This window comes from Ambystoma mexicanum, chromosome 11, assembly GCF_040938575.1.
Source record: "Ambystoma mexicanum isolate Mex_15411 chromosome 11, UKY_AmexF1_1, whole genome shotgun sequence".
NCBI classification, from domain to species: domain Eukaryota; kingdom Metazoa; phylum Chordata; class Amphibia; order Caudata; family Ambystomatidae; genus Ambystoma; species Ambystoma mexicanum.
In genome coordinates, this window is record NC_090934.1 from 1,328,204,370 (window position 1) to 1,328,232,189 (window position 27,820).

General features: G+C 44.1%; 1 protein-coding gene across 1 annotated transcript in view; it reads right to left on the reverse strand.

The window, feature by feature from the left end:
* Positions 1-27,820, reverse strand: part of MYO5A (myosin VA) — a 937,291-nt gene that overhangs the window by 532,765 nt on the left and 376,706 nt on the right. The window contains exon 5 of the mRNA XM_069624847.1: positions 14,231-14,387. Within this exon, the coding sequence (XP_069480948.1) occupies positions 14,231-14,387 (157 nt within the window). The remainder of the gene's footprint in view (positions 1-14,230; positions 14,388-27,820) is intronic.

The window sequence follows — 27,820 nt, forward strand, 5'->3', positions numbered from 1 at the left end:
TGTGGTCATTGCTAACATTCACAGTTCAATCTAGATGGGACGCAGGCTAATATTCACAATGCTATCTAAAGTGGCACGTGCTAGCATTCACAATCCTGTCTAGAAGCCAACAGTCACAGTACTATCCTAGAGGGTACAAGCTAATCTTGGTGCTATCCTAGAGGGCACAGGCTAATAATCGCAGTGCTATGCTAGAGGGCACAAGCTAATAATCACAGTGCTATCCTAGAGGGCACAAGCTAATAATCACAGTGCTATCCTAGAGGGTACAAGCTAATCTCGGTGCTATCCTAGAGGGCACAGGCTAATAATCGCAGTGCTATCCTAGAGGACACAAGCTAATAATCACAGTTCTATCCTAGAGGGCACAAGCTAAAAATCACAGTGCTATCCTAGAGGGCACAGGCTAATAATCACAGTACTGTCGCAATTTAAGTAGGTTTGTTATGTGGCAGGGCTTCCAGAGTAGAGTGATTGCTCTACTCCCCACCCTGGCCACCTCTACCTTCTTTGTTGATGCTAGTTGACGGCAGGGCCCAGGACGGTCGGACCCCAAACATGCTCATCTGGCGACACCTGGATGGAAAGGCTGACGGGGCATGCAATGGCGACTAGGTTCGCCAATGCTGTTATCACAGCCAATCACGGTCTGGGAGGAGGGACGGAAGGGGAAAGCACCGACAACAGGGAGCCAGAGAGGGGTGCAGGCAGGGCCCGGGGGCCTCTAAAGTTTAAAAAAAAAATAAATAAATAAATAAATAGCAGAGCCCAGGATGGTCGGACCCTAACCATGCTCACCTGGCGGCACCTAGATGGAAATGGAAGATGTCAGAATGTGGCCACCTCTCAGGTTGACCTAATGGTAAAGAATATGGGCACATTTAACATGGAGCAGAGCAGCAATGTTAGTTCTGGCCCTGTATGCGGCTTGAAGACCAGGACTAAACCAAGCTTTGAGATGGCCTCCAAGGTCATTCGTGCTAATGGCACATGGATGCTGCCAATGCTTTCTCACCCCACTTTTTCTGCGGTCCCCCCTACTCATCGTCAGTGTTCATGTACGAGTTCTTTCATAGCAGTCCTATACTATTTGTTACTGCACCGCATTCTGGGGAATGGGATAGGCTTTCTCGTTTGACATTATCCAGCTTCACCGGCTGATGTGTCAGTAAAACGAGGTCAGCTCGTGCAGTTCGCTACAGTGCAGTTCGATGCTGGACATTCATTTGAAAAAACGAATTTTGAACTTGCTAAGCAATCAATAGAACGGTCCCCTTGGAAAGGTTAAAATTCATCTGATTGCAGCGTTCACAGGTTGCAAAGGAGAAGGGCATTGATCACTGACTTTGCCCCCAGGTCTTGGACCATTATAACGCAATCCCCACTATAAGAGTTCCGCCCAAATGTCTTACCTGAAGAAGACCCGGATCTATGCTGGGGCTCATCACGATTTGGGCGCTAACCCTGGCGGTAATGGCCATTAGCCCTACCACCAACCCCCCCCCCGGCGCTATTAGCGCCGGATCAAGGGTTAGGCGGAACGGTAATTCCCCATTCGGGAATTTCCCATTCCCCATTGGGTACAATGGGGAATGTTTTACCACCGGCGCTATTACCGCCAGCGGTAATGGCGCAGGAAATCAGAAATATCACGTCAGCTTTGCCCCTAGCTCAGATCTGGGGGTAAATCCGCCAAGCCCATGATTTTGCCGACCCTTAAATGCAGCGGTAATAGCATTACCTCCACATTTAAGGGTTACCGCCAAACTCATGATGAGGCAGATAGAATGGACAGATGGCTCAAGAAGCTCCATCTGTCAGCAGGCGAAATGCGACCCCAAGATAGTCTAGTTATTTTATGAACTCCAGGCTGCCTTCCTTCCCAAGAGAAATTTCGATTAAAGTGCCAACAGAATCCTTCCACCATGATCTTCACCTTGGCTATCTATGCCGCTACGCAAACAAGATTTCTCAATTCCCAGGGTTAACGCTAGGAAATGCATCAATAAATGCGTTTAAGACTGATTTGTTTTTACGAAAAATAATATATGAATCGTACCTCTGCCCATCAAGGGGCAGGACCATTCACCAACGCCAACCACGGCTCCAGTCGCGTTCACAGAAAGATTGAACAACACTGGAGCAAAAATCATGCCCTTCTCACACCCCCTTGCTAATGAAAAAGTCATCTCTCGGCTTTCCCTTTGAGCCATGTGTGTTTTCACCATGACCTTAAAACATCGAACAACATGCACCTTAATAATTCACCTTCGGTTGCATAAACCGTCTAATGTAAAAAGCAAGTCACCATCTGAATCAAAAATGCACAAAAAATACACTTTTCAGAAAGAAGCTTTAGATATCGAACGTTTTCGCCGTGCAGGAAAAAGAAGAGTCGGGATGTTCTTATAAGACGTTAAGTGTCAGGCCGCCTTCATAGATAAATATGTTCTATTGTTTTTACACTAAGAACCAAACATGGTAATTGCCTGCTTTGACTGTAAGCATCATTAAATCAATTTCCATGAGATCCATCTCCAGACAGATTTGTCATCTCCATTAACGGGGAATCAGAGCTAATATGCCTGTGTGTCTTTAAGTCAGAGGTCAGGATATCAGTACAGCATGCGCTAGGGCTTTTAGGATGTCCAGATAAGATGTATAGCTCTGATCTGGGTTCCCTCCTCCTTGCCTTGATTGCATGTTGTATACCCCTTTCCCCACCTCCATTTCTCTGTGGTCCCCCCCCCCAGTGCACCAGTACACTTACCAGTCACCTCGTAGCACCTTTAATGCCACCAACCCGAACCACCACCATGCACCTACCTTAATCGTCTCTGCCAATCACTCCCATCACCCTTATCCACCTTCTCACAGCACACCTCATTATGTACTTGATTACTCTGCATCCTCTTTCGAACCCTTATGCGGTAGTCCAAGCAAGGATACACTTGACACAAATGATTAAAGTGATAACAGACAGATGTTTATTCACAGTTTCAGTAACAAAGGGTTAGATGAAATGCCAGGGACGAAGGGTTTCTCTAGAAACAATCACGTGTGCTACTACAGCAGTGTCAAGGATGGGTTAACAAAGGAGTCTCTCCGGGTGTTCCACACCTTAATTTTTTTAATTATTAAGTTCATATCCCAATCGCAAGAGTCCTTGCTCGCCTGGGAACGCACCGATTTACAAAATAATGTCCAAAAGATGTAGCCAACAAACAAGTTGCAAAATCTAGTATTAATGATTCTTTTAGCCACAAGCCTACGCTAGGCTATTAACAAAAACTCCAAGCTTTGGTACAAAAGTTCCTAAAACCGATAAATGGCCTTCCTTAAGCCAATCAAAAGAACCCAAACAAACAACTGTTCCTGGGAAGGCTCCTTCGGGGGTTATTGAGTCTAACTTTCCCCTCTGCCTCTCTGCTTTCACCACTCGTCTTCGGGCTCCCTTGCAATTATGTGTTTACTTAGCATCCTCTTCAAAGGCCACCCCACAGCTTCGCACCATTCACCCAAAGGCTTCTCACCATCTCTGGACTTTTCAGAAATGAAACATTTTCTAGACCTTGAGTTGCTCAGAATACAAAACTGGTCCCTCCTGGACCAAAAATTCCTCTGCTATCTCAAATGGTCTCTCTTGGACCTTACATTTTCTCAGAATTTAAAACAAGTCTTTTGTAATTGGTTATTTATAACACGCTTAATATCCAGAGGTTCCTAAGCGCGGACAAGGGAATCGAACCAGTGTTGCTCTACGTCGACTTTCAAGTGTTGCCCCCGAGCGAACCTCCCGAGACAATATATTCATCCTTTCACTAAAGTTAGTTGTGTCACAATTCACAACAGGTCTCAAAAACCTTGGCTAGGTCTGGCTCAATATGTTACCCTCAAACCGTCATTCTCTCTATTCACAACAGGTTCCTCGGTGGACCTTGGCTTTCTCACCAGGTAATGGGTATTTTTCCTCGCCAATAATAGTCTTTCATGCTCCTTGTCAGGCAGTAGATATGAAGTCACACTCATGCCACAGAAGAGGTTTTAATCCTTTCCCAGGCGTCACTAGTGGGAAGCCTTGGATGACGGCCTTCCAATTCCGAGTGGATTCTGCAAGGTGCCAATGTGCGCCTCAGGCAAGTCTGCTTCCTCGGGCCTTCGTTATCAGCTACCAGGGTCCGCTTCCAAGCCTTCAGGATTTGGGCTGCCTTCTTTCAGGTTTTCTTAAGGTTTCTCCACAATTCAGCATTACCACAAGCTTCTCAGTTTTCCTACCTTTGGCATTCTTCCCTGGTATCAAGGGAGCGGTGTTCAGCACACCAGTTTCCCAGAGATCCTCTCCATGATGGTTCTTCCCACAGCCCTTTTTCCACCCTAGGTTGTGGAGGATTTTCCAAGCCTCTGTCTGACAGGTTATTCCCCATGACGTTTTGTATCATCGATAGTGATTTGTTATTCCACTGAAGACTAATTACTCATTATGGTATTAGTCCAAGTCAAGCATTGGTTAATTACCTCAAGGTCTAAATGGTGGTTTGATGAGGGATTGCGAGGCTTGAAAGGCCCCTGCCGCATGCATCATCCATCATCATCATCATCATCATCTTGGATTCACTTCTCACATAGAGAGCCGTTCAGCAGAGTTCTGTGGGGTTTCCAGCCACAGTCTGCGGCGTAGCAGCATGCACACAGACTACTCTGGCGAATGTACCAGCTCTGGTAAGATGGGGATATGCCTAGTTCCAGTTTTGCAAACACTGCGGGTTCGCATTCATAATGGCTCCCTCGGTTGTAAGTTGGCAGCTTTGTTCGTAGAGCCACTTTAACCCTTAGCAATGAAGTCTGGTATATTGAGACATTAGGGACAGTGGCCTAAAGGCCTTCCTCAGGGAAGGGTATAAGCCATCTCTGAGGGCATAGCAAGTTGACTGGATTCCTCCTCGGCCACACTGCGGGAGGCACATCATCAGGTAGCAGCCAGACCAGCCACGTCCTTTGCGACAAGCATTCCTCCTGTATCAAGGTAGAGAGTTCAGATAACGCGCCACGCTTTCTAACAATCTCCCAGAGTAGGGGAGACTTCAAACTCCTATCTCTGTATTCCGAACAAATAACCCCTGCCGCAATCTTCCAACCTTTCTTCTCCGCCTCATTTCCAAAATGCATGGAAACAAAAGGGGTGGATAATTTGCATTAAGTAGCAACTTTTATGATTATTATTAAAGCTTTCCGATTCCAGCAACTCTTTTAGACCTCATTTTAAAAGGCATCATTGCACTGTGGGGATCGCCCCTAAGAGTGAGGAAACCATATTGCACCAGTGATGAAAGCTCTATAGTGAGGTGAACAGGAATACATTGCAAGCAGCAGCTCCAGACACCAGCTTACTTTAGACAGATAGCGGAGCACTTCCACATCCTGAATGTACCCCAAACAGAGGCATAGCAGACTAGTGGTGCTGTAACACAGTTCACACGACTTAGCCTCCCATCACTATGGATTCAGTAGCGGTGTAAACCTAAGGGTCAAGCTCGACTGATGCAAGATCAAATAAAATGGAGGTTCGGAAAGTAGGCATAGAAGTGCAGAGTGGAAGAATGTTCTTCCCGCCCAACAGAAATGTTAAACAACCAAAGCCTAACCCTGCAGTGAAACCGTATTCAACAGGCGTACGATTGTTGGTGGGGTGAGGGCACATGGCATGGATTAAATACCTTGAATCCTTCCAAACACTGGTTTCCTGTACAGGAAAGAGCTCTTTCCATTTCATTTATTTTAGTTGGAGTTTTTCTAACAGTAATATGTTGCAAAGCTGATTAAAACACTTGTTGATTGAGAGGATAAGGGTTTTATTGAGTATTATGGTATCCCAGATTAACACTTGTATGTCACAAAATAATACAGTTAGCTCTTCAGGGAAGTGACGAGACTAAAATAATATAGTTTCGTCTTTGGACCACTCGCCTGGTGAAAGAAGCCATTCATGACTGGCTCACCAACGGCAGAAGGACATTTAAAATTAGGCTGGCAAACATCCATATTTAAGACCTGCACAAAAACAGATTATATGCATCTAATAGAAAGCTAGCATATCATAACATGCTAAATCCAAGACCTCTACACATCGTCCCTGACCATTTTGGCACTCCCCTAGCAAAAACACATTTCACCATACTTTGTGTGACGTCAGTAGTAAAGCAGTCTTACATATACTTGGCAACTGCTGAAGACCGAACTGAAAATGCAACCATCCTTCCTATGGCACAAAAAAGGTAGCAGGCGGCCCTCTCTAGAAAGAGCATGGCATGATAACCTGTTCAGTGTTTAACCACTTGAGAGTCCGCATCCATTGCGTTTTGCTCACTGTACCTTTTACAAGGGCAGTCCAGCACTGAAATGGCAGGAAAACCTCCTTTGAACAAGTGTACCAACAGCAACCCCAGACACGTGTTTCAGCCTTGCTGAGCCTCATCAGTGAGGTGGAGCTATGCCTCTCTGAGCACAGTGAGCAAGGGGTCCACGTCTGGGTTCCCACAGGTAACAGTGTGACCAACCCCAAGTTCCTTGCAAAAATATAAAAAAGCAAAAAGCCATGGCTGTGGACTGTCCAAGTGGGAATAAACCACAGGACAGGTTATCATGCCATGTTGTTTCTAGAGAGGGGCGCCTGCTACCTTTTTTGTATCTGTCCAATGACAGTCATATTTTCATGTGTTTGTCTTCCATCAACAGCTGTTCATCAAGGAACACAATTCTCAAGAAAACATGTCTACCAATTAAAATAAGCCTGAAAATGGTTTATTTGGCAACCATAAAGAAGTGATGCCTAAATGCAATCTTACTATTGCCAATAGATTTCCATTTAAAAAGGCACACATATTTATTTTTAAAAAGGTGTATTACTGGTGATGGGGAACACCATAATGCAAAATCAGTGTATATGGGATCCAAATTTGATATCAATGACTGTTGGCATATCTAATAACATTATCCCGCAACATCCCTGATGTGCTTGGTAGGAAAGCAAGTAGGGACTTTATTAGCGGGTTTAGCGGGGCTCACCTACCCAACTACTTACAGAACTAGAAACACAGGTTAGGAAACAGCTTTCCCTAAACTAAATTGACCTTATTACAGCAGTTCACCTCACGGATAGGATTGCCACGAAACGCATTGGGACTGATTTTGGGAAGAATACAGAAAAAAGGTTTGTATGTAAGTTATCCTTTTGTTACGAAGGGACATGACCTTGTTTTAGTATGGGAACGTGGATGCCCTGCCACAGATCCGGTCATACACAGCATGTTAACCAGGGCACTGTTTGCTGACTTTGCATGCTAGAGATGACACTGCAGCATCTTGCAGACACTGCAGTTGCTGCATTCGGTACAGCACTATGCAACGAACTTGCATAAATCACTGAAAGAAAGAAGAGCAGCAACGAAGAGCAAATTCTATCAAAAGGAGGGTTGCTTAAAAAGAGCACCCTTAACAATGCCTCTCACTTGAGATTTAAATCTGCGAGCAGCGAGAAAATCACCCAAGATAAATAACCTGTTTCTAGGAAAAATGTTCAGTGACTAAATAATTTGGGAGTTGATGGGGTCAGGTCTTAAAGTTGGCTGTGCCCTAGAAGAGGTGCTTCAAGTTTTGTGGTGATCAATTTTTACGGCTTTATCTCTCCTCCAATTACTAACTAGTTGAAGCCTCCAGAAACTGGCAAACTCATTTTGGAATGGTTGAATATCAGGTACATCGCTGTATCATTTTCAAAGCAATCATGTTAGCCCCTGTACTCTGCACTGCCCTGGAGAGTCAAAGGCAGATAAACGCAGTAAGAACTGCTGCGATCTCTAGGAAGCATTGCACTCCAGCAAGGTACAAAATAATGACATCCAACTTCACCGACTGCTTCCGCTCTGCAAAAAAATGAGTGAACCCAAACTAGGCATACACTAGAAAGCAGAGGGCCTGTGAAAAGGCAGCTTGGCACAAAGAGTCCATGTGAATAAGTCTTTCAGGAACGATAATGAATAGAACAAGTCTATTAAGCACATTTTGGTTGAAGTTTTGTTAGGGGCATCACCCTTCATTCAGGTGTAAGTGATGTCAATTTGGCACACACCCAAGTCACGCCCAGCATGTAGTGCACAAATGAAAACCTTATTTATTTTATCTATAAGTTCAATATTCTGAATGGCATACCACTCATATCACACCCTTCTCCTGAGACTCTTCCCCCCCCCCACCCCCCCCTGTCGCACTGAACCAGGAATTAGGCTAGTTTGCAAAGGTAAATGTTTATTTATGTATTTAGAATTTTAATCACAATATCTTTTAATAGGTCCACAACAATCACCAATGAGGTGACAGAACATTGAGCAATAATTTTAATACACTAGGAATCAAGTAATGAGCACAAAAACAAATGCAGCACAGAAAAGAATACTTGTGTTGGTTTGGACAGATGGCACTATAGTTAGGGGTTCCCCCTGCAACAACCCTCAACCCCCCAATAGGCAATTAAATAGATGTGAGGAGAGAGCAGGTATTCAGGAATAGCACAAATCAAACAGAATATCACTCCCACCATCCCCCTTCAACCCAAGAGAAAAACGGAATTGACTTTTCAGCTGTCAGATGGCTTTGAAATTGTCTTTGGAATTGACTGAGCAAAAACAACAAATGTGGTCAAAAATACTTAAATTATTATAAATTCCTATGGGAGCCGCTTTGAAGAGTTGCACACAATCACATATAATCATTTAGTCAAAAGAAAACATTTGAAACCTCAAAGTCCAAGTGGGAAACAATTTAAAGCTAATTCACACGTGTAAAACGTTTCAGAATTTCAATTTGTGGCAAATTTTTCCTTGCGCGATTCGCCACATCACCTGAGACAGAATTTGGCAGACCAGAACCAGTGGAACATGCCAGTCCCTCATGCAGACAACTGATGACCAAGGTGGTGGATTATGTAGGATGGGCTGGACCACCAACTCAGTTCATCCAGGATGACCTGACTGATATCGGATCATGGCCCCACCCAAGATCCGATTTTGCCGTTCCATGTAGCCTTACAAAATAGGGTGGCCAAAAATTGGGAGACCCCGGACTCAATTCGTCCTGTGAATAAGTCCCTCACATCAAAATACCACCCTTCTAGTAGCGACCCCGGCTATATGTTCAAACACCCCACTCCCGCGAGTCTGGTGGTTCAGGCAGCCACAGCTACATCAAATAAGGTGTTGTACCCTTCCATCCCTCCGAATAGGGACAAGTGTGTATGTGGTTGGGCACGCAAGGTATTTTCAGCTGGGAGTATAGCATTAAAATCGGCCAACTCCACATGTGCCTTGACAACATTTTCGTACACTCTGTGGGAGTGCATTGCAATGGCGGCGGAGCACATACCAAAAGGGGAAGAAAAGGAAGGATTCCTAGCCATCGTTAGAGATGGAAAGGAGGCCATGCAGGAATCCCTTCAGTCTGGCTTGGACACTGCAGATAGTGTGAGCAGGTCCATGGCCATTAGCACAGTGATACGCAGATTTGCGTGGTTGCGAAGGTCGGGTTTCGCACCAGACGTGCAAAACCGTCTTTTGAACATGCCTTTTGACGGGTCTCACCTTTTCGGCAACAAGGCTGACAAAAGCCTTGAGAGGTTGCAGAACTCGAAAGCGGCTGCCAAATCTTTAGGAGCTGCTTTTAAGCAACCTCAGCCTTTTCGTGAATCAGGACAATTTTGGAGGGGATGATTCTATCGTTATTACTCCTTATATGGAAAGGCGAGAGGAATGGCCAGTCCAAGAGGCCAGAGAAAAACCACTCGTGGCGGACGAGGCAAATATGCTAAGCCAGCCCCAGCTGCAGCTTCTTTACCATCAGCAGCCGCAGCAACCGCCACAAAACCACTTTGAGGACTTGCATCACAAGACACCTGTGGAAGGCAGGCTGTTCCAGCATCTGCAAGAATGGTGAGCCATTACTTCAGATGTTTGGGCTCTAGAAATAATAGCCCAAGGTTACTGCCTCCCTTTTCTAATGCAACCTCAAAGCAATCCACCGCTCTTTGAAGTTTCCAGACCCGATCCTACAGCAGAAAGTCTGAACCCTGCTAGAGAAAGGTGCTATGGAACCAGTACCTGTAGCGGAGAGGAGCAAGGGATGGTACTCCCCAGATTTTTTGATTCCCAAAAAGGACGGAAGACTGAGACCCATCTTGGACTTAAGAGGCTTGAACAAGCTCCTCAGGAAGGACAAGTTCAAGATTGTTACTCTTTTGCAGATCCTTCAGGCCCTTCAACTTCAGGATTGGTTGGTGTCATTGGACTTTCAGGATGCTTATTTTCATGTGCAATCCATCTCAAGCACAGAAAATATCTGGAGGTTCGGGGTTGGCGACAATCAGTTTCGAGTCCTACCATTCGGGTTGACCTCCGCCCCAAGGGTCTTCACCAAGTTGATGGTAGTGGCGGCAGCACACCTCAGGAGAGGGGGGGTATTCATGACTACCCCTACCTGGACGATTGGTTGATCAGGGCGCGTTCTACCAGGCAGGCCCTGAATCATCTGAAAGTCACCTGCCACTTCCTCCACAGACTGGGCTTTTCCCTCAATTTCAAGAAGTCACAAATGACACCTTTCCAACAGCTCCAGTACATAGGGGCTGTATTAGACACATCCTTGGGAAAGAGCTCGCCTCCCAAGTCGAGGGATCAAGACATTCTTCAGATGGTTTCCAAATTTCAAAATGCCCAAAATCTCCAGGCCTACGACTTCTTGAGGTTGCTTGGCCTCATGGCATCCTGCATTTTCCTAGAGCCTGAAGCACGCCTGAGGATGAGATGCCTTCAATCGGCCCTAAAGACTCAATGGTCCCAGTTCTCAGGACAAATGACAGATCTCCTTCATATTCCTAACAAGGTTCGGCAGTATCTTCTGTGGTGGACTTGCACAGAGAACATCCTAGAAGAACATTTTTGGCAACCATGGCTGGAGATTACAGTAGTGACGGACGCCTCACTCATGGGGCGGAGAGCTCATGCCAACGATCTGAAAATCACCGGTCGTTTATCTCCATCGGAGTCCAAACTACACATCAACCTTTTCGGAGCTTAGAGCAATCAGACTAGCGCTGAAGGCTTTTCTGCCATCTGTAAGGGGGAAAAAAATGTCCTGATAATGACAGACAACACAGTGGCCATGCATTACCTAAACAAAAGAGGAAGTGTAGGGTCACTACCTCTGTGCAGAGGCAATGCGGCTCAGGTATTGGGCAAATTGGGAAGGAATCTCCTTGTCGGCAGTTCATCTAGCCAGAATATGATGGGGGATGCTCCGAGCAGGCAGAGTACTATGTCCCACGAGCGGGAATTTCCTCAGGAAGTCCTTCAGGAGATCTTCGCCCTTTGGGGAACCCCTCAAGTAGACCTGCTTGCGACCGCAATCAACCAAAAGTGTTAAAGGTATTGCTCAAGGGAATTGAGCTCCAAGAGGAGCCCTAAGGGATGCGTTTGTGGTGGAGTGGAACTTCCCACTGCCATGCGCGTTCCCTCTGATCCCTGCCATTCCTCAAGTCATCAGGAAGTTAAGATGGTTCGGAAACCACATGATCCTAATTGCCCCGGATTGGGCCCGGAGAACGTGGTACACAGACCTTCTAGATATGTCCATCTGCCCTCGGTTACGTCTTACTCAGAGAGAGGACCTATTCTCACAAAAGGAGGGCCAGTTTCTCCATCCAGAGGTCAGGACTCTCAACCTTTATGCTTGGTATCTGAAAGGCTGAGATACAAGGATTGGGGCTTCCAGATGACATCATGGAGGTGTTGCTTTCGGCAAGAAGGCCAGCAACAAAATCTTTGTACCGTTGCCGCTGGACGAAGTTTTGCAACTGGTGCAGGGAAAAGAATGTGGATCCTTTTCTGTGTTCTATCCCAGAAGTGTTATCCTTGCTCTTATCACTGGCACATAAAGGTCTCAATGTTGGGACCATTAAAGGTTATCTTGCAGTGCTTTCCATTGTCAAGCGCTCTTCGGAAGAATGTTCCTATTTTAAAATTCCTTTGATAATACAATTCTTAAAAAGGACTCACCAATGTGTTTCCTCCTTCTTTCCAAGTCCCAGTTTGGGACCTTAATCTGGTTCTAAAGTTTTTGATGTGTGACCCTTTTGAACCTTTGCACACATGTCCATTAAGATTACTAACGTTGAAAACCGTTTTCTTGTTTGCTTTAACATCTGCACGAAGAGTGAGCGAGTTGCAGGCACTGTCTACTGGGCCACCCTATACTGTGTTCCACACGGATGAGGGTTAAACCCTCCTTCTTACCTAAAGTTGTGTCCGATTTCCATTTGAATCAGAATATATTCTGCCTGTGTTCTATCCTCCACCTCATCCCAGCAAGAAGGAGGAAAGATTGCACAGACCGGACCCGAGAAGAGCTCTAAGCTTTTACATTTCTAGGCTCTCCAAGCTTAGAGTGGACAATCAACTTGTCATTGGCTACACCGGAAGGAAGTTGGGCCAATCAGTGTCAAAACAAACCCTATCACGTTGGATTGTGCTTTGCATCTCAGAATGCTACAGATTGGCGTACAAAGATCCACCAGAAGGCTTGAGGGCCCATTGAATCAGATGCATAGCCTCTTCAACAACCCTTCAAAGAGGTGTTCCCATCAAATCTATTTGTGATGCGGCGACTTGGTCTTCGCTGCACACATTTTCTATATTCTACAATCTGGATGCTTCTAAAGAGCTTGCTTTTGGTAAAGCAGTGCTGTATTCAGCTATATATATATTTTTTTAAAGAAAATAAAAAAATATATAATAATGTTAAAATTCTACTCCCTCCTCCAAAAAACCTTTACACTGCTTTGGGAGTCTATTTAAGATGAGGAATACGTTGGATGACACAATCCTTTCGAAGAACAAGTTACTTACCAAGTGGTAATGTTCTTTCGACTGGATGTTCCTCCAAGGTATTCCTCATCGCCCTCCCATCCTACCCCTCTGTAGATTTTCCGGGGCTATTACCACTTCAACTCTCGCAATGCTGACACCTGGCTACCTGCACTTTCTATACAGTAGAACAAAAGGGGGAAAATCAGAATGAGGCCAACGGGTGCCGCACGTGCTACTTGTATACCCGATGACGTCACCCTCGACGGAGGCCTTCGAGGGACCTTGACTCGAGACGCACGGCGCCCTCTGCCCAGAAATAATTTCCGAAGCAGCCAAAGCTGGACGAATACATCTAAGATGAGGAATACGTTGGAGGAACATTCAGTCGAAAGAACGTTACCAGTTGGTAAGTAACTTGTTCTTTTTTGTGTACAGTTCCTTCAATCAAAATAATTACAAATATTTTAAAGCAAGTGGCATAACATCATGATTTTGCTTTTGACCCAAATGTCTGCAGAGTTCAATATTTTTTGGTTTGACCAAAACATTGTGATCCGTCAAATCTCAACCACTGCAGCATAATCTGCCGATAGACTTGCATTTGCTGCACGTCTAAGTTACTGTGTTTATGATACTCCTCCCCTTATTTCACGGACCATCTTTTTACAGACATCTGAGCACACCAAGATGCTTACCGTAGGTCACTGTACTGCTTACACATTATCCCCCATGCACACAGTTTGCTCTGACAGGCTCCATTTTCTGAATTCCACTATTCTGCTTTATATTCTGTAGGTTTACCATGAAAAAATCTGGAAGTGGCCAAAACACCACATGTTGCAGCTACATGTAACACCTAATGTGGGTAAATAGATTAAGATACATTTTTTGTAAATGTATTTCTGCATAGGAAATTAGAAGAAAACACAGTAATAGTTTGTGTAGTCGACAGCTATGTGTTTCTAATGCCCTAACCTGTGCCCTAATTTGAAGATTCAATTTTTTTACAAGCAAAAGAATTGTATGAATAAACCGTGAAAGGTTTAGGGTTAGCAGATCAAAAAAAATAATTTGGCAAGCCCTCGGACAAAGCAGTTAACATACATTTCGATACTACCAACACATGTATGTTCATTGCATTACTTTCCACCCTACAAAGGACCTATCAAAAGATGTACTTTTTTTGTGGAGATTTTGTAATCGGTGCATGATACATTCGATAGCTCTTCGTGTGGTATTGGATCATGTTTCATGATCAAATACAAATGACTGTTAAAAAGTGGAAATAAAAGCAAAGAGAAAGGATAATTTTCCAAGCCTACCTCCATTATGGGATTGGAGGCCAAAACCTTCTCCTCCACATTGGCATCGTTGGCAGAGCCGCTCACCGTAGCAAAGTATCTCATTGCGTATTTGGCAGAGACAGTTTTCCCTGCTCCAGATTCCCCACTTACGATGATAGATTGATTCCGTTCATCTCTGAAACAAAGAAATCCATGTTAGTCATATGCCCCTTTCTCCACTTACCAATGAAGGCAACCAAATATCCATCACCACCCCTGTTCTCTTACTCCAGTTACATAAGAGTATTAGGAAGAAATGTTTCCCCCGTCAACACGTATATAAGAAGAGATCATACACCAGGCAGAATCAAATTTGATCAGTACGTGCTTTCATTTTAGAAGTAGGGTTCAATGTGGCCACATGGTTGCAGGCCATATTGGAAGCCTTGATTGACTTACACACTTTTGACCACTCATGCCGCTTTGTGCTGCCCATGTCTTCTCCTGTGAAACAGCTTCCTTCCAAATCAGTCTCACAAAGGACTGCTGCAGCTGGCGTTTGTCATAGGAAACGACAGAGATCGTGTGACTGGCCCAGATCGGGACTAACCTCAAGATCATATTTTGCAAAATGATCAATGTCTTCATCTGGTCTACTGTAGTCCAACAGCACCTTCAGGTTCTGGGGCTAAAATGAAGAGATAATGCATCTTCTCTGGGCTGCCCCTGCCAGTCAGAGAAGAGAGTCTTGATGCATGTGGCTCCCCATTTAGTGCCATTATTGACACATCACCCACAGACCCGTGTTGGACGCATACAGGGATTATGTTATCAGCACACACAGGGAACACAAACTAAGTAGCCAGAAACCCAACCCTTTCACCCAAGATGTAACCCAACATGAAGCTTAATGCTTAATGCCTTCAAAGCTTATGGGGCAATCGTTGTTGCTCTATGCTGCACTTAAAATGTTTTTGACATCTTCCAAACTAATCATGGAAACATTTAATTTGTAAACTTGGGCAAGGGGACATGTGTGCATATATATTTATTTTGCTGAGGGAAGCACCAGTCCTTGGGCTGAAGAGTCTGTCTTCCCGTGCCCTCGTTCACAGATGAATTACATGCTCAAAGAAGATTTAGTTAGTGGGCTGGTTGTGAACTACCCCCATATCACCCTGATAGTGGTTCCAGACAAGATTTGTAAACAAATATATATGTATGAACATGGTTTCTTTGTCCAACTTGATTTGCAATCCAGTTCGTAATACTTACATAGATGGAAAGGAAGTACGTTGTGACGAATCCCAGGATGTCGTCACTGCTTCCGAAGGAGGAGCCCCTTACCATGAGGCCAGGGAGGTGAGACGGCTATCAGATATTCTCCCAGGGGGTGGTACTCAGTGGATGGATGTCATGGTAGGGGAAATCCCCTATGGGATAAGTGATGACTATATAAGGAGGACGCAATATCCCTATCACATCCTCAACCTCTCCTTCACCTCCTCCCTCTCCATCCCTACCCTCCTATGCCATGTATTTATGTAGTAAAACAGAAGAAGAGCGTACTGAAATGAGGAAGATGTCTAGTGAGATATAACATCATAACTCAATCAGTACTGGGACGAGAAGGAGGCCTGGAGCAATACAGAGTACCAAGCATAACCACTTTGCACATTCTAGTGGTTCTCGACAGCAGACTGGAAGGAGCAGAGTTAAAAGCAAAGTAAAACTTGACAAAGTGTCAAGCCTGCCCTGCAGGAACGGCGAGACGGAGTACACTCGGGGAAAGGCAGACCGAGGAGCCAAGCAAGAAGGAAATCGCTGCCAAGCAGGTCCAGTGTGCAGTGATGGCACTGAGAGCGGCAAGGAAGACACTCCTGGCATCGCGGGAAGTCCGCAGCAAAGGAGGTGCGGTCCCACGCCGACAAGGAAGAAGCAGACGGGCTGGAGCCTCCAAAGACGAGAGAAGGAAGCATGCGCAGATGGCAGGTGCACGGGACGTCCCGAGAACATCGTGGACCAGCACTTCAGGCACGCCAATTAACAGGGTGGTGCAGGGGGCCCTGTAAAGTGGCAAAGTCAATTCAAGGAGGCAAGTAAGCCTAAAGAACCACATGAATGAGTCTGGGGTCCTATTAAAAAACCAAAGACATTCAGAAAGCATGACCAATTGAACAATACTTGGCAGAACACTGAACCAAGTTTAGCGGGTACTGGCGGAAACCCGCAGTGAGTGTCTGGAACCTGAATCCATATAAAGAGAACTGTAAAAGTGATATACAATAAGTGCAGTACCTGGCATGTGAGTAAACCAAGTAGGTATGACACGCCACAGTTTGGGAGTGCATCCGAGCTATTCTTCGTTGCAGTACGTGCTGGGAGGAAACCAGGTCTGCCAACCAGGATCAAAGACCGAGCTCAGTTTAGAAAAACTTCCAAACACCTTTGTCTTTCAACCTTGCCTGATGAAAAGGAATCAGGTCTGCCATCAGGGTCACGGACCCAGAGGAAGAAAAGGAATGCTAAGAAGTGACAACCTGGAAACTGAGTTTTCCCCAACAGTAGTTGAACTGTGCAAGAAACCTGAACAATGCCGCTCAAGGGAGATATTCACCCATACTTCAGGATCTAACGATTCCAGGACTGTCTTTTGCCTATGGCAAGAGGACCACTCCATTGCTAGAAGGACCTTCCTTTCATTTAGTTTAAACTTAGAGCGCGAGTGACAGAGCTAGGTTTCTGACATTGGCACTTTTGATTTGGACATTCTGGCACTGGTTATTTTTGTTGAAGCAGGGAATCCCCTCAGAATTAGGGTGAGAGCGGGCCTTCTTTTGCTTTTTGCACTTGAATAAAAGTTTCTAATAATCACCATGACCCCTCCATGTCACTGTCTTACTTCTGCGCCCATACAACCTGTTCATTAATCAGTCTACCTACATTAGTAAGTTACTAAGTAGTGCACTTGCATGAATTCATATTTCTTCAAATTTAAAACTATCGGAGCACATTGAATGTACAGTTTTGTAGATGAAATAGATTTGAATTTTCAGGTGATAAGGAATGCATGTTGCCTTTCTTTAATATTACGTCCGTTGGGGAAGGGAAACAAATCCGATAAATCAAGGTATCTTTGGGGACAATTCTGGCTTCCTCTTAACATGTTTGCTTTGTAATTTGCAAAGCAAGTACATTTCAACTCATTCACATTATTATTGTGCCTGGTTGAAAAAAGAATGGCTACTGGGATAGGTGACATAGCACCGCTACAATCTCTTCACTCAAACTAGTTTTTAACATTCCGATTGTTCTGCCATTGGTAATCAGTTCACACCACACAATCTCGACTAATGAGGTCTGCTACTGCATCACCGTTACTGTGCGCGCTGTCCGTTTAAGTATCGCTGCACAGTCTGCAATGGTCTTGACCTCCACATCCCCCACCCAGACCAAGTATCATTCTCCCATCGCTTCTTCCATCTATTACACTATGACCCACCACATGTGGCCGCAGCCCTCACCATTTCTTCCACCTGAATCCACCTCCTATCTGCGTGCGGCAAGGCACAATTCAAAACCGGTCCACCATGCTCACACCTGAAGTAGCCCCCATACCACGAGGCAAGGCTTTGCTGGAGCTGTGTTTAATTCCTCATTTTGCTTGTGTGCCAACCTGAGCCTGCATCCACTGCTATTATGTGAACCCCCCCCTAATACAATATAATTTGACTTATCGCAGCCCTGTGCTGTGACGCATTTAACCTACCTGTACTATTGGATTGTCTTTCCGCAGCCCTGCGCATCTCCCTGCGCTGTGTCGTATTTAACCTACCTGTACTATTGGATTGTCTTTCCGCAGCCCTGCGCCTCTCATTTAACCTACCAGTAACTACTGGATTGTCTTTTTGTAGCCCTGCGCTGTGGTCCTCCATTAACCTGTACTGCATATTTCATGTAGCCCCCCTGCACTAAGGTGTGGCTTTCCAAACTGTACACCCTTATAGATGTCGCTCTTTACACACCTGCAATTGCGTACTTGATGTAGCTCCCTGCACCATGAGGTAAGGCTTTGCCAGTCTGTATACAGTCTATGGGCCTCATTCCGAGATTGGTGGTAGTAATGGCGCTATTTGCGCCATGACTGCCTCCAATAACGGGTCCGGCACCAGTGTTTTTCAATGGACGCAGTCCGACCCTGGCGGGACCGGTAAATCCCCATTGAACAAACAATTCCCCATTCCCATTTGAGCCCCAATAGGGCTCAATGGAAATGGGGAGGACGCTAATAACGGGCTCGCGACTTGCAAGCCCGTTATTAGCGCCCTGGTCCCTTAGCGGGACCCGTAAGGGACGTGTGGTCAGACCACATGTTCCTTGTGGTCCCCGCCAGGGGACCTTGGAATAGGGCGGTAAGGGATTACCGGCACCGGTCTCCTTACCGGTGTCCGGTATCCCTTACCGCCCAGGTCGTAATGACCCCCTATGTTTCTCTCAAATTCCGTTCTGCATGTTGTAACCACTGTTCCGCCTCACCCTGGCAGGGTGCAGTTAGTAAAAAAACACTTTTTCTGTAACATAAAATGATTCCACCTCACAAACTTACGGTCACAAATAACTTGGTTGAAAAATGTAATAGAAACACTGGACTTATTCACCACAGTGTTACAATAGCCCAACTTATATAGGTTTCAGTCCTATATGTTACAAATCACTGGACATTCTTCAGGGGCAGAAAAGTTGTCTTGTGCTTCAAGTGGATCTTTTTCTCATTCCTTTCACACCAGATTTTATATCTAAGGATACATGAAAAACACACATTACTACATGGGCATCTTTGGTCAATAGTTAAACCTAGCCAATCCGTAATCACCTGTAGGGTGGACAGGTATACAATCTTTAATATACCTGTACCAATCGTCTGAAGAGGTAATTATCTTCTGACTTGATAGCAAAGCCAAATCCTGCTCTTCACCTTTCTAGTCAACAGGGAGATTCACTAAGAGCATCAGGTGCCTAAAGACAAATAGATACCAATCGCCTTAGTCAATAACCTTTTTTAGATAGCGGTAGTTACATCTAAACAGGAGCAAATACCCCTATAAGAATACCATCTATCCATATGCAGCTCACCCTGAGGTCAAGAACTTTCTCATCTTCTTAAACCAATTCATTCACAGCAAACAACTTCCGCCATCAGTTGCTCTATACTTCATGTAGATCATGTAATATCTAGATGAGAAACAACACCAACAATGAGACGTAGTCAGTTTCAATCCACCATGGATTCAAAAGATCTCTACATGGGTAAACCATCAAACGCAGTCCCTTACCTTCATATTAAATAACTGCTGCCTTCAAAACACCCAAGTGTCTAAAATGTCTTTCAATCACAGGTATACACCTCCAAATCCATGGTACAACACAAGTAAGTTTTGCATCTTAACCTGCAGGACACAAGCGCAAACAGGGGAGGACAAAAGACCCCCGGAGCTATATTAGCCTGCTTACAACACTCATTAATTCAAAAACCAAAGCTCTGCATGCTCGCAATATTATGCTGACTCTAGCCTATTTTCATACCATGTGTTACATATGCCGGTTTGAAAACTAACCAGCTGTGCTGCTCGATTCCGACAGAGTGCACATCCTCCCAACGACCCTCCATATAGAAAATGCTTACTCGCGTTCGAGCGCCGCACGATGACGTCATCACGTTAAATATAGCACGATGATGTCATGCATCGTGGTAGCTTAGCAACTTAAAATGCTATGCTACATCTGTAAAAAGCGCCACTCTAGCCTTACTATTAGCAAGTAACCAGGCGAAAATGGAGAATACAACAATTCCTATCTCAATAGATGTACTGCAATGATGAATGCTAAAAGTATTAAAATCCAAACTAAGGCAATGATTTTTCTAGGCCAACATCGTCTCCAAACATCACCGAGCACCTCTCCAAGTGAAAAAGGTATTACCGAGTGGGTCTCTCACAAGGCTCAAGGAGAAAACACAAGTGGCTATATTTTATGTCAGCAAAGTCTGAAATGCCATGTACCTGAAATCCTCATGTGCTGCATCTAACAATGTCTGTTATCACTCTGCTTATTAACACCAAAATCTGAAGTGTCATGTATCTGATATCATTGCATGCTGCATCTCACAATATTTGTTCTCGATATGGATAGCAACATGTTAATCACTTTTTCATATTGTAAATGATACCAACTAAGTGCAAGACTGCATATATAACCGCACAGAGTCCTGTAACAAGACCCCATTAATTTAACTTGTGCAGCTCAATGTTCTCATTTAATCCTGTCACATGGCTATTGGTTAGGAAGATGGTTTTTGCTCCAAATTAATCAATTTCCTATTGATTTCATCTTGTGATCTTCCTTTAACCTTTTTTAAGATGCACCATTCAAAATCCGTGCATGAGTGTCCCTTTTCTACAAAATGTTTCACTAAAGGAGCTTTTTCAGTTGGATTTTTTAAACAACTCTTGTGCTCAATCATACGAGTCTTGCACTTCCTGTTGGTTTTCCCAATGTACAACAAATCACAAGGACATTTAATCATGCATATTACGTTTTCTGTTTTACAGTTTGTGGGTTCTTTTAATGTCCATTCTGATTTCAATCAAGATTTACAGAAGTAGTTTTACGTGTTAATGGACACATGACACATTCTCCACAAGGATGGTGTCCCTCCACTTGAGGTCAACCCCACAATGTACTTTGCACAACTTTAGGAATAACAGTCTTATGGACATCATTTTTCATAACCAGATTGCGGATATTGGTGCTTTTTTTAAAAGCAACTATAGGCGGTGGCCCAGACATAATCTTTTTCCAATTCCCACGTATAATATTCTTTACTTTGTAGGACATATTGCTGAACGTATTTACAAATACTCATGACGTCATTGCGCTATATTTAACGTGATGATGTCATCGTGCGGCGTTCGAACGCGAGTAAGCATTTTCTATATGGAGGGTCGTTGGGAGGATGTGCACTCTGTTGGAATCTAACCAGCTGTGCTGCTCGTTTTCAAACCGGCATATGTAACACAAGGTATGAAAATAGGCTTGAGTCAGCATAATATTGCGAGCATACAGAGCTTTGGTTTTTGAGTTAATGAGAGTGATGTAAGCAGGATGTACCATGGATTTGGAGGTGTATACCTGTGATTGAAAGACATTTTAGAGACTTGGGTGTTTTGAAGGCAGCAGTTATTTAATATGAAGGTAAGGGACTGCGTGTGATGGTTTACCCATGTAGAGATCTTTTGAATCCATGGAGTATTGAAACTGACTACGTCTCATTGTTGGTGTTGTTTCTCATCTAGATATTACATGATCTACATGAAGTATAGAACAACTGATGGTGGACGTTTTTCGCTATGAATTAATTGGTTTAAGAAGATGAGAAAGTTCTTGACCTCAGGGTGAGCTGCATATGGATAGATGGTATTCTTATAGGGGTATTTGCTCCCGTTTAGATGTAACTACCGCTGTTTAAAAAAGGATGTTGACTAAGGCGATTGGTATGTATTTGTCTTTAGGCACCTGATGCTCTTAGTGAATCTCCCTGTTGACTAGAAAGGTGAAGAGCAAGATTTGGCTTTGCTATCAAGTCAGAAGATATTTACCTCTTCAGACGATTGGTACAGGTATATTAAAGATTGTATACCTGTCCACCCTACAGGTGATTAGGGATTGGCTAGGTTTATTTATTGACCAAAGAAGCCCATGTAGTAATGTGTGTTTTTCATGTATCCTTGGATATCAAATCTGGTGTGAAAGGAATGAGAAAAAGATCCACTTGAAGCACAAGACAACTTTTCTGACCCTGAAGAATGTCCAGTGATTTGTTACATATAGGACTGAAACCTATATAAGTTGGGCTATTGTAACACTGTGGTGAATAAGTCCAATTGAGTTGACATTGATGTTTTTCTATTACATTTTTCAACTAAGTTATTTGTGACCGTAGGTTTGTGAGGTGGAATCATTTTATGATACAGAAAAAGTGTAGTTGTTATGTATTTATGTTTTTTTAAATGTTTATGGAATTTGTGCTTGAAATTGGAATATGAATTAAAAATTTTATTTTAGGTAATTTAGTTTGGGATTAAGTTTATTATATGCAACCTATATTTGTTTAAATGGTCGTGTCTAGGCACCTTATTCTGAGGATACATTAAGAATGTCACATTGAGAGCGATTTATTTTTTTCCTTCCTTTGGTTAAATATATATATGATATCCTCACTTGGTAGGATGGAATATCACCAATAGTGTGAGGTAACCCCTGAATGATAGAATTAGGGTGCAGTTCGTTTCGGTGCAAATATCTCGGTAACCGTACATTCGAGGGTCTTGAAACATGGTTTTCGAGGTCCCTTTTGTTCCTCATGTCGGGACTGGTTGAGAAACAAAATGTTTTGTTTCCCTTCCCGGTGAACATGGTTTACGACTTCAATGACATGCACCATCTCAAAAAAATCCTCTGGAAAAGTAATTTAACTTGATGCGGCAAACATTTGTAAACTTTTGGAATGCGATAAAAAAAAAAAAATAGAGGAGTATATAGCTACCCCTCCCTCTTGTGTGCAGACCTTATGTCACCTCTAACACAAGTGCAGCTGTGGAATAAATGCTGCACTCAGCCTCACCCATTTGTTATGTTAAAAAATTCGCATTTATTTTACAATATTTCGTAATAGACGGTAAACAATTCATGACAACCGAAAAACAATTTCATATGCATATCACATTTAACATTGCATTTTATTCATAGGGTACACTGTGCCTCGTTATGTAATGTGCACACATGCAGTGTAAGGTTAGTAAAAGACTGCTTTGACTGCAAATGACATTCTAAAAAATATCATATTAGTTCTGTGTGGGTATGTATGCTAGTACAACCACTTTCAGTACATCCAATGGGTATATTTATATTCAAAACGATTCACATATCTGGATGGAGTCTGTTTTACAGTTGTTGGAAGCATTGGCAAGCGGTTAGAATCGAAAAGTTATAATCTGCACTTTGTTGTTCACAACAGGATGTTTCTATGGAGTATATTGTTGACACAGGATGTTTCGGCCCTTGTAATGATGATTCGCAGATCCAGGTGGTCATCGGAGTGTTCTTATTGGGCCTTAAAAAAAAAACTGGAATGCTACCTGCCTTCACCATCGCCTCTCGGGTCAAGTCGCCTCTCATACATTTTTCATTTTCCTTGCCGGTGAACATGGTTTTATGTCTTTATCGGCAAGCCACAAAGCCACAAACAAATTTTGACTCATTGTGAAATAGAGGGAAAGGGGTGGGGTTTCCAAATTCCATGTAGCCATTAATGTCCACAGGGTCCCAACATGCACCTATGCAAATTATGGTGTAGATTGGTGAAAGGCTGTGAAATTGCATAAGGAACAACGCTTAGCGCCACAAACCCACACGCAATTGACCATATATATATATATATCAGTTTGGTAATATAAAGGGTTTTGCGTTGGGTGGGGGCCTGCGGGGGGTTTCCCCCCGCATATATGTTACAATTAACCTTCACAACACGCTCAATTGTGAAAAGGTCAATTGTAATTCGAGCAATTGTAAAACGAACAATTTGCATACTATATAAGATAGCATCCATAAGACTGGAATAATGGCTGTACACTGGAACCAGAGAGTCCAGGGTAGAACTAATTTGATTATCTATATATGCATACTAAAATAATCAACATCGAGCCCAAATCGTTTAAACTAGGAACATGAAATTTGGTAAGTACATTATTTTCATGGCGTAGGCACCCACTAAGGAAGGATTTTTGGAAATTCCATCCCAAAGGGAGGAAGAAGGGGGGTGCATTTTTAGAAGGATACCCATATCTCAGAAACCAAAGATGTAAAAAAAAGTAAAAAATTCACATTATAAATCGAATTTATAAATCAAGTTTCCGAACTGCTTCTTAAAATTGTTAACGGTGAGTATCCTGTATTTGATAGCTAAATTGTTATCCCTTTCGACCTTAGCACAGTCATCAATTCCCTAGCAGACCTCACATCCAAAATGTATCCCGACATGAAAAATCTAATGGAGAAATCTACAGAATGGTTATGTGAGCATGCCATTTTAACACCAAAGAAAAGCACGGATGCAATAATCAATAAGATACTTATTCATTCTTTCGGAGGAGTACAAATGGAGTACAAATCTGTAACCTCAGTGGTTCAAAGTAATGATGCAGCCTGTAACCCTGTTGAGTTCCTGAACGCTTCCTGAACACCAACTTCTCAAAGTGGGAGCACCTGTGATATTATTGTGGAACCTCAACCCTCCTAAATTCTGTAATGCCAGCAGATTGCGAGTGAAATCCCTCCACAGAAATGTGATTGAAGCAACGGTGCTAACCGGTTCTGGCCAGGGGAGTCCGTGTTCATACCACAAATACCTCTTATACCTTCAGAATATCCATTTGAATTCAAAAGACTCCCCTTAAAGTTTTCTTTCGCAATGACCACCAACAAATCTCAGGGGCAGACTTTAAAGTTAGCAGGGATTCATCCAAGGGAGGACTGCTTCTCACATGGGCAGTTTTACGTGGCCTGTTCCAGAGTGAGCTCACCGAACACCCTGGTAATCCTAGCACCTTAAGGGAGAACCACTAATGTAGTTTACAAAGAAGTACTCAAATAGTTTTCTTTGTAGGTTGCAGTTGTCAAATAAGTAATCTTTGTCAGTCTCATTGTCTAATTACAACACAAACACATTTCTGGATGCACATCAATGGAACAACTATCTTTATTTTGTAGCCAATATGCCCCGACTAACGTCTGCAATAAACATTGCTTATTACGTAAAGACATCAACCTGTACATTATATTTCGTACAGTTTGAACAAAAAGCTCATGTGTCTTTTGAAAACTATCGTACCAAATCCCAAAATCCACTCGAGCGAAGCTGTGGGCAGCAGCTAGTATATGGTAAAACAAGGGACAGAGATTATGTAATGCCTGGCATATCTATAGCCAAAGCTTGAAGTGTAAGACTCTTCCCCAATAAGTGGCATTGACTGGTGTGGTATGAGGGACAAGCTCCATCGTCTTTTCGGCAAGGCCCATCCTGCCGTTCAGGGAGGTCACAGCACACAGGATGTCCCCTGCCCTAGGCCCAGGTGCAGAGGATGCAGGCACGCCCATCGGGCTACAGGAGAATTTGCGGTCTAATGCCCTAGTTTGCAACTGGCAGATTGTGATCACTGATCAAGCCCAGCAGAGGCCCCTAACAGACCAGAGCAGTTTATGGTTTTACCTGGGTTTTTGTAAAGAGCGTGTATTGTTACTTTCCAGCCGATTCATGCCCCCACTGGTGGATCGGGAGGACACTATCTGAAAGGAGGGAGAGGTACTTTATGATTCTTCGGATTGGTCAGTAAATGAGGACATGGCAACATCCTCTGGAGGAATCCCACCGCCTAGGGTGTTGATGGGAAAGCCAGGTTTGTAAACTCCCTTTAGTATTAAGAGATGATGTCGGCTTTAAGGATTTGACCGATGACGGCATTATCTAGGTTATTTGCTGGATACAGTAGCCTAGATGCTGAGCGAGAGGCACGTGACCTTCAAATTCACTGCCAATAGCAAGCGGAGGGTGGAGCTGCCGCTGGCCCAGAAGAGGGAGGCTACCAACCTCTGCAGGCAAAAGCAATCTATGAATGTTGATCATTCTCTTCAGACAAACTATTGAGAGCATTTCAGTCATTCCTGGCCTTGGGAGATATGTAACCGCAAACCATGTTCCTGTACGGGGGTGGAAACATAAGTATTCCCGTCATCAAATAAAGTGAAATTTGCCACATATGTGCAACGAAAAGGCCAGCTCAGCATATGCTGTCATCGCATGATGAAAAATAAAATGGGGCAAAGAAAACCAACGCTTACGATGGACACCATACAAAAAAAAGAATAAAGGGCAAACCGTTTTTACATGCCCTTCAGAAAATCTAAAAACACAGCACGAGACGAAGCTAAATTTAGCTCTGCTGCAAGGAAGATGCCAGTCAGTTCTATTTATGCAGAATGCGACACGGCGTATTTCATGCGTGGCGGCGTTTTTCTTGGCGTTGGTGATACAACCAAAGCATAACGCACCCGCCCCTGTCATGGCATGCAGCTACATGCTATCCTAGCATGGTTTCATTTCGGTTTAGAACCATATTTTCTTGCATAATGGGACAACACATCGTTCCCAAACATGCATCCAAGGGCCGGCTCTAGGGGCCGTGAAAGGCTCTTGGTGAGAGTTCCACAGGATTTACTGTGGTATGCTTTTAAGTGGAGATAAACACGTTTTTTTTCTCCCCAGTTCTCTTTTTATTACGTACAGCATCTTCTCTTTAAACGGTGACATGGCAGCCCATAAATCCTTTGCTTATGTACTGGTCTGGGGCAAGCGGCTGTTCCAACTGCACAATGTGGCTGATTAAACCCTGCGAGTGCTCTTCGGAAATCCAAATGGGGCGTGGGCAATGCCCCCAGAAAGTAAAGAATGCTAACCCACCTTGTAGACACGCATCCACCATGTATGCCCTTTTGACTCTTAATTTCTCAAGGAGGGTGGCGGTGGGGAGGGGTGGTGTACAGGGTTCTAATAGCATTATATTTTTGATTTCGTTTGAATTTTTGTTTAGCGCTGGTGCTACCCTAGAGAGTCTCCGAGCGCTTTGCATGGTTCAAAGTTTGAAAAGGTGGGAGTTCAAACAAGAAGCTACAAAATGTTTCCAGGATAGGATTGGAATATTGGAATAGACCAGTAGTAGCGGGGGATGTCGCGGGGTGGTGGATGTGTGGGAACGGTTATATGTTGAGGCTTTTTCTGAAAGTGGTGATGGAGTGTGCAGTGCAGATGTGAAGAGGTAGGGTGGTCCATGCCCTGGGCGCCCAGTGAGTAAATGCTGTTTTTTGTGCGCATATTAGTTTGCAGAGTGCAATGTGTAGACGGTGTTGCCTGGCTTGTCTGATGTTTGTGTGGGCCGCACGGGTTTGCGTTTGTCATGAATGCAAGATGGAGTTTTGTGGTGCATGACTGTAAATACAATACAGAGTCCTTTGAAGGCAAGTCCCTGGTGTACTAGGAGCAAGTGGAGTTCAGCTAGAGCGGAGGGGTCAGGGGGGGCGAGTGTTTGGCTGCTGCATTTTGTAGGGCTTGTATGGGAAAAGAGTGCTGTTGGGGAGGCCAGTGAGGATAGCATTGCCGTGAGTACAGGTTAGAGAGAACCCGTGCTTGGACTGCGGTGCGGAAGTCGTCAGGAGGAAGGCTATGTCTGATGTTGCGCATGAGGTGTAGTTGTAGATTGCATATTTTGGTGACAGCAGCTATGTGGTGTGTGAAAGAAAGGTGGGGACTGATAGTGAAGCGAGGGGAAGGGATTTGACAAGTGTAGCGAGGGATATTTGTGGGTTGTCAGTGGATATTCCTGGACCCAGGGGCTGAGGTGGATTTGTGCTTGGGGGGGAAGGGGGTGAGGAGGAAGCAGATTAGGAGGTATTCCGTTTTGAAAGGGTTGTGTTTGAGGAAGTGGGTGGCCATCTGGTTGGCGAGGGTAGAGACAGGTTTTG